The following is a 9,338-nucleotide window of genomic DNA, read 5'->3' on the forward strand; positions in this document are numbered from 1 at the left end:
TGACAAGAACATTCTTTTTTGATGTTCATCCACCACTTGAAAGCTAATTTTTGCCTTTATTGGTAAGAATGTACTTCACTATGTGTTACTAAATGTCTCTCTTAATTGGTTAGGTTATTGGAACAATTTTAATGGTTCATTTCTTTTTTACTACTATTGGTGAAGGTGTGGTTGTTTTGTGCTATGTTAATGTATGTGATATGATATTTCAGAATTTCCCAGTGAGGTACCTTATGTTTTTGATGCGTGCCTCATCAGCACTTTGTGGAGCACTACTTATTCCAACAATTTACGAGTAATAGTTTTGTCTTTGCTTGTTCTTGTGTCCATCCTTGGACTCATTCATGCTTTTCTTTTTTGTCTGCCATTTTTTTCTATTAGATAATGATAGACTTAGGTTTTTCTCATAGAGGTGCATTATTAGCCTGTTTTTTCACACTTTTGGTAAGTAATGGAGCTATTTATTATCTCATTTGTGTTATATTAGCATTCAGATAATTCCTTGCAAACTCAAAGTCGGGTTATCATGTTAGATTCCTTTGTGGTCTTTTTCACTTACCTCTCAATTATGGGCTACCTCAAATTATATCACTGTAGAGCACAGTAAGTCAAATTTCTCACTTATCTGACCTATATATGGACTGATTCATAATCCTTTCATGTAAAGTTAAGATTCGTAATTATTGTAGATCTTATTTTTGGGCACATGATGCATGGTCAGCAGTCCTATCTTTTCTTAATAATCCATATTTTTATTTTACAAAACTAATGAAGTCAGTTATATGATGTTGCAAATAAGTCTTGTTTCTGGTTACTTTTGAAAGATGATAGACTTCCGAACCATTAGTTATAGTATTATTAAACAGTTTATCTTGATGATAAGATTCTATAATTTGTGCAATAATATATTAACAAGTATATATATTACTTCTTGCCCATTTCATCATCAGTCACATAACTTATAATACTTCATTGGTTTACACTACTGTTATATGACTCCTTTATGTAGACCTTATTCTACTAAATGGCACTGTTGGTTGGCTGCCACAGGTTTTTTTTGGGCTTATTACTGGGGTAAGTCCTTAAATACAATTACTGTTGTATGGTAGAGATTGTGTCATATATATGTAATTGTGTCTGGTGTTGTAGATTATGATGTAATGTACAGTATGACAATCCAAAGTGATACGTTGTCACTTGGTGCTGATTATTAATATCAATATATTTCATTTTTCTCTCTGAAAATATTCCCAAATGACTGCTTAGGTTTTGAGAGGTAGGTCAAGCTATGGTGTGATAGAAGTTGAAACATAAGAATAATGACAATTCTTTATTCAATACTGATATCTGTGAAAGCTTTAACACAATGAAAAATATTTCTAAGTCATTCCTAGCCTTGAGTTGTTTCAGCAGTCTTCTGGAGATGGAAATCACAAGCTTGATCTTCAATATTTTGATCATAACTGTATCAAATTTAATTGTCTTTACAGTAAAGAAAGCTTACGTCAACAATTTCATTGTTTGGACTTAATGATCTTAGAATTAATTCTTTATATTCTTTTGTTCCTCTTTGTTATTACTGACTGTTTTCTACTTCAGTGTCAAGTACACTGGCTTAATAGGACTTGGTTGTCTTGGACTCTTGGCTCTCTGTGATCTTTGGCAGATTGTAGGTGATTTAGCAGTAGATAAGGTAATTTGTAGCTAAGGGGATACCTAATTTCGCTCCTTTACCATAGTGGCCTGACCCTAATCCACCACTGCATAAAGATTTGGTGGGTAATTTCTTTCTTGATTCTTTGTTTTATTCTTTTGTAGTTAGAGCTGTTTATTCACATGGCTTATCGTGGTATTTATTTGCTGGAATTCCCTTACTTATGAACTTTGCACTGTTCTATGTCCATTTTGCTCTACTGAGTAACTCTGGTCCTGGGAATGCTTTTGTCTCCATTCCATTTCAAGATACCATTGAAGGTAAAATACACTTCTTGTCTATTGTACCAGAATATTATTTGATATTGTACAGCCATTCTTTAATTATGTTCAAAATATTTTTCAATTTAAATGACAGGGTTTCTCCTCCAGTTGCCCCAATTAGATATTCAGTTCCAATTAATTCAACATGTAAGTTATCAGTTTAAGGGTTCAATGGGATTTATTTCTTTTCTAAAGTGTTACGATATAGTGCAAGCATCAGTCTTCGTAACCAAGATCTCAACTGCTGGCTTCACTCTCATAAAGATGTCTATCCTCTCAAATACCCAGATGGACGTGGCTCTAGTTATCAACAACAAGTAACTTGTTATGAGTTTCAAGATCAGAACAATTTCTGGGCTATCAGACAACCTGGAGAGTAAGATAACAGGCACCCATTGAATTTATTGTGTCCTCTTCTTTAGTCCCAGTAATACATTAGTGCCAAATGTTACAAGTCCAATCAGAAACAATGATATTTGTTGAATTGGTTCATGTAGTAACACAGAAATTACTAAACAGTCATGATGTTGCTGCACCTCTTTCACCTGCTAATCAAGAGATTGCAGGCTATGTAAATTATTCAGCCAAATTCGTTCCTTATTTACAATGGAAAATTGTAAGATTGGTCTTTTTTATGTTATTAATTGTTTCCAACTTAAATGTAGGAAATAGTAGGTGTTAAAGAAAATATTCCCATATTTTGGTCTCAAGGGAAGACTAAAATTCGATTGATCCATGTTCACAGTGGACAAGCTATGGGCGTAAGTTATATCTGCTCTTGTCAGTAACTATATGCATTATTAAATAGTGTACTGGAAAACGTCTACCAGAATGGGCTTTCCAACAATATGAGGTTAGAAATGTTTTTTTCTTAATTCAGTTCATCAGTTTAGTTAAGGTGGCTACTGATAGAGCAGTAGAGGCTTCTCATACAGTATGGACAATGGATGAACTTAAGAGTCCATTTTCAACAGAAGAAAATGATTGAGGAAGAGGATATGTTAAGGAACTCCACTATGAACCAGTTTGAGCCTGTACGAGGTCGTCAAAGACCCAGAGAAACTAATGAAACATACTCGTTTTGGGAGAAATATTTTTGAATTACAAGGACGTATGCTTGCTGCACATGGTAACCTTGGCGATCATCAGTTTTGGTGCCACCCCTAGTCAATGGCCTTTGTTGGGAAAAACACTCCCATATTGGCTTGATAATAAAACTAATGTTAGTTAACTCAAAATGATATTATACAATTTGTCTTTGTTATTTAGGCTCAAATTACATTAATTGGTAACCCTTTGTTATGGTGGATATCAACTAGTTCAATTTTTGTGTTTGGTCTCATTTTTGTGTTTTACATTATAAGAAGACACAGAAAAGTAGCTGATATTCCTGATGGTAAAAATAATTTCTGTTTTTTGTAATATTATAAATTCTTTTTCAGCTGTTTTTCAACAGTATTGGACTTCAGGATTTGTGTTTTGTATTGGTTGGTTGGCTCATTTTTTGCCATACTTTCTACTTTCTCGTGTTCTATTTCTTCATCACTATCTACCAGCTCTACCTTTTAAATTTATGATTCTTGCTGCTGTTTGTGAGCATGGCTTCTATTGGGTTAACAGAATCAAATGGTATATCATACAGTAGTTCTATAATCACATATACATGTAAACTAATATATGTAATTACACTACAGACAACTTATAGGAATTCATGAATCTCTAAAATAAGTGATTTGGGTACATTATTAAACCACATGACACCTCTAGTTTACCAAGTAATTATATAAACACTTTATTTATTTACATATGTTGGGGAACTTTTTGTGTGTTGTCTTTGTGAGTTTAGAGTACACACACTTTAAAGCATGTTTTTTCTAATCTCTTGTTTGAATCAACAAACATTGCATTCACTTATAGTCAATATTAGACCTATGATTATTGCTCTAGCTTCAGCTTGTTTTACCATTCAAGATAGGACTGAACTATGAATAATCTATCACTTACCTTTTCTCTCTTTGGCATGAAATGACTTTATAATAAGAACGTCAACATATTTTTATCTTTTAGGTATCCTACGATGGTCAAAAGGTGTTATCAGGTTGCCATATGTCTTCTCTGTATTGCTGTGTTAACTTCCTTCTTTTTGTTTGCTCCTTTTACTTTTGGATATCCAGCTCTCACTAAATCACAGATAATGTGGTTACGCTGGCGATCAAGTTGGGACCTCCTTATGCGTAGTTAACCTTTTTTTGAATTTGTAGTTTACCTCTTTTTCTCTAATGAATTTTTCACAATTTACAATTGCAATTAAATTCGCAAACTGGCTGATATGGGTGTGTGCTAATAAGCTCTGTACATTTTTGGGAACTTGACTAACAAATTTTAGTATTTGACAGGAACATTGAAGTTTGAGGTACCAGTTTTGCCTTTGAAAAGCTCTTGTAAAGCTTCTATCAAGAGCTAATATGTAATAAAATATTCACCACATACTCCAAATTTCAATCATGTTTATATATATATATAATAATATATATAGTGAAAAAAATTAAATTCATATTTCTAAAAAGTCAATCTAGAAAACAAATAAATAGTATTACAACAATTAAAAGAATTTAAGTATACCAAACAAAAAAATGTATTACATGGAATGGAATAAATCACTGTTCACACATAATATCTAAGCATGTATATTTGTATAAAGAGCCATGTAGGATCTGAAAATAGTTACAGGATCCTGGACGTTATGATATCACTGAGACTGTATTCGGTTTCTATAGGAGTAAAGGCTGCATCAAGATTGGTCTGGTCTTGTGACACGAGAGGAAGAAAAGCTTTATCAATGTTTTCTTGTTCTTGAGGAAGAAAAGCCTCATTCTCAGTTTTCTGAGGAACAAAAGCTAATTCAATGTTACTTTGGTCACTTTGTGGGACAAAAGCAGTATCACAATGGCTTCATCTTGAGATATTTGCGGAATAAATGCTTCGTCAAGAGTGGGTAGGTCATCAGTCACATTCATAGTTAGAAACTGACTTATCTGGGGAACTACTGGCATCAAATTGTTGTATTGGTATATCATCTATCAGTTGGACTTCAGAGGTTGATGGTTCACTTTGTGTTGAATCAGTGATGGGTGGAGTCAGATCTGGAACTACTGTGTGTACTTTGGATTGATCAGTTGGCTTGGAGGGTGTCATTTGTATTTGTGACACTTGGAGTGACTGCAATTGTTGCAGTTGTATCATAAGTTTCTGTAGATGTGAGAGAAGCTCTTTATTTTGCATTAGAAGATGTTCCACTCTAGCCTATAGAAAGAGCACAGTGATCGTCATTGATACAAGACAGTTCATAAGTATACCTGTGATTCAATTCTAGCAGCTGTTTCAGCATGAAGTTGTTCTGTAAGCAGAGTCATTTGAGCTGTTAGTTGTTGACGTTCAAGCTCCCAAGCTCCTGGAGCTCCAGTTTGTACATTTGCATTGCCTCCATCAGTCTCATTTAAAGGTTCTCCAAGAGATATTGATGGCGATATGTTGGCCTTAATACTGTCATTGGATGATATCATTGGATTTTCTTGAATCGTATTCTACATGTAGACAAAAACATATCATTGTTACATTATTAATAGCAATGCAGGGGTTGGCCCCTGGTTTCTTTCTTCTTCATTTTTGGTAATTATTATTTGTCCTTACCTGTCCTGGACGTGGGTCGAGGTCTCCCCATGTAACTTGGCATAGGAGGAAAAGGCTGTGCCACACTAGGAACTTTATCTGAAAACAAAATAAGACAGTCACAGGTTTATTTTTAAGTATATTTACCAATTGGTAATATAGGCAATGAAATTGGTAAAGGATCAAAATTAATAAGGGGTGGAGCTCCATTAAGGCCTCCTCCAGGAGAGAAAGGGTCACTGCTATTAACAGTATCTTGAGCTGTGTTAGGACCTTCCTTGGTTGATAATTTTTTTAGTGACACCTCTAAGTCTTCTTCAGCAGTTAATGGCTCTTTTACATCATCTAATTTAGCTTCTGTGTCATTTGTACTTTGGTTTTCATAAAATCTATAGGCACAGTCTTCTTCTTCTTTGGTCGAGGGTTGAGTTTGTGGCAGACATCAAAAGCTTGACCCAAACTGCGCACAATATGTAAAGCCATGCGCTAAATGAAATATGGATTAAGTAATGTCGTCTCTCTCTCTCTCACTCACTTTTTTGTATGCCTTGAAAACATTACATCTAAAGGAGTTGTCAGGAACTTCCCGCGTTATATAACTGAATATTTTAAGATCTTGTGAATCATGTGATACATAAAATATCCTATGAAAGACATAACACAATGACATTTAATACTAGAGTACACACTATCCCCATGGGACAACACACTAGAGTATTATCTAATATATACTATACAAGTATAATAACTATCAAGATATTAAAATCACAATAAGCCAATACTAGACCCACCTGTAAATAGGATGCTGCGTCATAAACAACTCATCATCAGTGTATTGTCTCCTCCTCTGTAAGAAATAAAAATAATAATTTTTGAAAGCAATATATTCTTTCAGCTACTACAATTACCAAAGGAATTCCTACATAGTAGAATATAATGATCTTGTTAGACTACTATATAATACAGAATACATAAAGATAGCTGTCAACGTCAACAATGTGAGTCAAAACATTAACTTGTATAATAAGATACAACAGCAATAACTAAGTTAAGGCTGTTGTGGTTCACAGAATGTAATACATACCCTTCTCTTCCTCTTTTGTAACTTTTACTCCCTGAGTTGAAATATCAATTGTACAACGCTGCTTTTTGACTCTTTCACCTTGAATTCATACTAAAGAAAAGAATAAATTCTGCTTTTTGCCAGTTCTATCATGTTGACTGTTTGTTAGCTTATATTGAAAATGCTTTTTCTCTCTCTATCTCTTTCTGCATGCACATACCCTTATTCTCCTCATAGCAGTGATGATGTCTAGTTTAGATGTGGGTCTGTTGATCTCGAGGCTTCCAATATACTGTGGGAAAACAACCAAACATAGGTATAATTATGTTAACATCAAATCAAACATGTTATTTAAGAGGTAAATACCTTTGCTTTAAATTTCAAAACCGGTTGAAACGCTCCCTCGTTATGAAGGGGAACACGAGTGTCTGAAGTATCATCAACTCGATCATAATCCCTATTACGACCTAAAAAGTAAAATAAGATAAGTTGTTAATAAGAGTGAGGTGATATTTTCACCTTCTCAATGAGAATGTGGTGTAGAACAGTATAATATTAGGTAGTACATAAACTATCTCGTGTCTTATAATAAATATTATTATGCCAAACAACAGCAATCAAATCAATCAAAACGACAACATGTTTTGTCATAGTTACATATTGCTACGGTTACTCATGTTAAGCATGAAAAATTGGCCATTGCTGTTAAAGGAGGAGGAGGAAGAGAATCATTGTCCTCCAAAAGATCAGACAAAATGGGTGAGGCCAGTGAGCTATACATAACAATCCTTCCCTCATTCTAAACAATAACACGATAACAAAAGTGCCTGGGTCTAAGTTTATCAGCGCAGCTCACTTATGTGGTACTCATCGAATGTATGATTGTGCGTCACGACGTCGTTAACATTACGTAAAAATAGACTTACTAAATCGTTTGGAAAGCCTTTGCATAGACAGTCGGCTGATTGCGCCCCGATCTATCGACATCTTGATTTTTCTTTCCTCGCAAACAGTTCTAACTGACGTTGAGAATCGGGAAATCAGGAAATGTAAACTAAGTCAATACATTCTTAGGCTTCTTTATCAACCGCAGCACAACCCCTGGTATGTAGTAATCTCCTTTTATGCAATAATAATTATCACGCGCCCCGCTAACACTGATGTTCACTTGACTTTGTTTTTCTAAGCGTGTCCTGTTCCTGTTTAGATAGTGCATGTGCTCGTGATTATAATTTAGCAGTCTTACTCATAACTATAAAGAAAAACAAATAATGAACGATGAGGCTATGGCTCCCGATTAAATGAAGTTCCAAAGTTAACTTAACAGATATTAATAAATATAATTACAGTAGTACTTATTTGGTTTGGCAGGAATGCATACTTTGCTGTGTATTAAACTGACCCCCTAAACCCTAAACATTAACTATATCCAACAATAGGCATGACTTCTGTCTGATCTACTGGCACTACCTATTTTTTAGATATAATGAGGTGGTACAGGTCCAGCCAGCGCGATTAGAAGCACAAGTTGACCACACTCATTATGATAATCTTGGGAAGATCCAGTGAACCACATTGGTGAACTTGTGCAAGGTCTCAGTGAGGGCTATTTTAATGGTCACGTGTAAAGAATACTACTAGAACTCTGGGTGAGCTATCAAATCAATTATATAACTATTGTCTTTTAGTCATCCTAGAAGTTGTAGCCAGTCTATAAGTATAGCATCTCATCCACTACATCCCATACTAACTAGTAGTGTTGATGTTCACACTTTGTGCAAAGAACAACGTAAAATTATTGTCTAATTTCCGAACCCAACCTTGGCCCATGGAAATGAAGATAGCAGCACTTAAGTATGGGTCTTTTGTTTGTGTTTATAATTTACATTGTTATAAATTTACATGACATATAGGGCTTACAGCAGAACCTGTCAAAATATGCTAACCGATGAACACTGTTGATATGTTCAGAGACACATCAAAGATGGTATAAAGTAGATTACACAATTCCATTATGGTCATGTGTTCCCAAATTTAGATGTAAGGAAGTTTTGTCGTACTAATGGAAGGCTTATATGAAAACTCAATTACTATCTGGAAAATCCATTATCAAACAAATAGAAGGTAATGTATTATAATTTTGTTGGCGTGTAAATATGCTTCTATTCCAATACAATTAAAATTATTATTTGCCATAATGTAGGTCGATTTGGTTCTAGTGTTGCATCATTCTTCACGTTTTTATTCGTTGGTTATGTGGCTATAAAACCTTTTCATGGCTCTGTTAGTGTTAATCTTCTTAGTAATACTGCCCAGGTAAAAATTACCTTTTGCTTTATATAAATTAACATGTCGTTTGATGTAGCGTTGTATATTCAATTATGGGCAATATCTGGTAATGGATTACAAGTGCCCAATCTGTGCTTACTAATGGCTCAGCATTTTCTTTCATTATGATGGCAAAGTAAATTCTCCATTAAATTCTTCATTTTTGTACTGCACACTCTATAGGGCTACTACTTTGTAATATTTCAGTGTTATTTTATGGTTACTATGACAGTGGAAGAAATGAACCTTATAGTCCACCCACCAATAATCCTAATCCAGAAATGGATGGCGCTATAAAACT

The 9,338-nt window shown here is 34.4% G+C and overlaps 1 protein-coding gene across 1 annotated transcript; it reads right to left on the bottom strand.

Annotated features, from left to right (window-relative positions):
- Positions 1 to 4,701: 4,701 nt before the first annotated feature.
- LOC121392692 lies at positions 4,702 to 7,696 on the bottom strand. Its single transcript, XM_041523797.1, is given in 11 exon segments — positions 4,702 to 4,860; positions 5,334 to 5,561; positions 5,668 to 5,745; positions 6,019 to 6,132; positions 6,182 to 6,290; positions 6,438 to 6,485; positions 6,727 to 6,802; positions 6,805 to 6,820; positions 6,930 to 7,001; positions 7,076 to 7,176; positions 7,636 to 7,696. Coding segments are annotated over 11 exon segments (1,062 nt in total).
- Positions 7,697 to 9,338: the final 1,642 nt, after the last annotated feature.

Source organism: Gigantopelta aegis, unplaced genomic scaffold, assembly GCF_016097555.1.
Source record: "Gigantopelta aegis isolate Gae_Host unplaced genomic scaffold, Gae_host_genome ctg4303_pilon_pilon, whole genome shotgun sequence".
Lineage (NCBI taxonomy): Eukaryota > Metazoa > Mollusca > Gastropoda > Neomphalida > Peltospiridae > Gigantopelta > Gigantopelta aegis.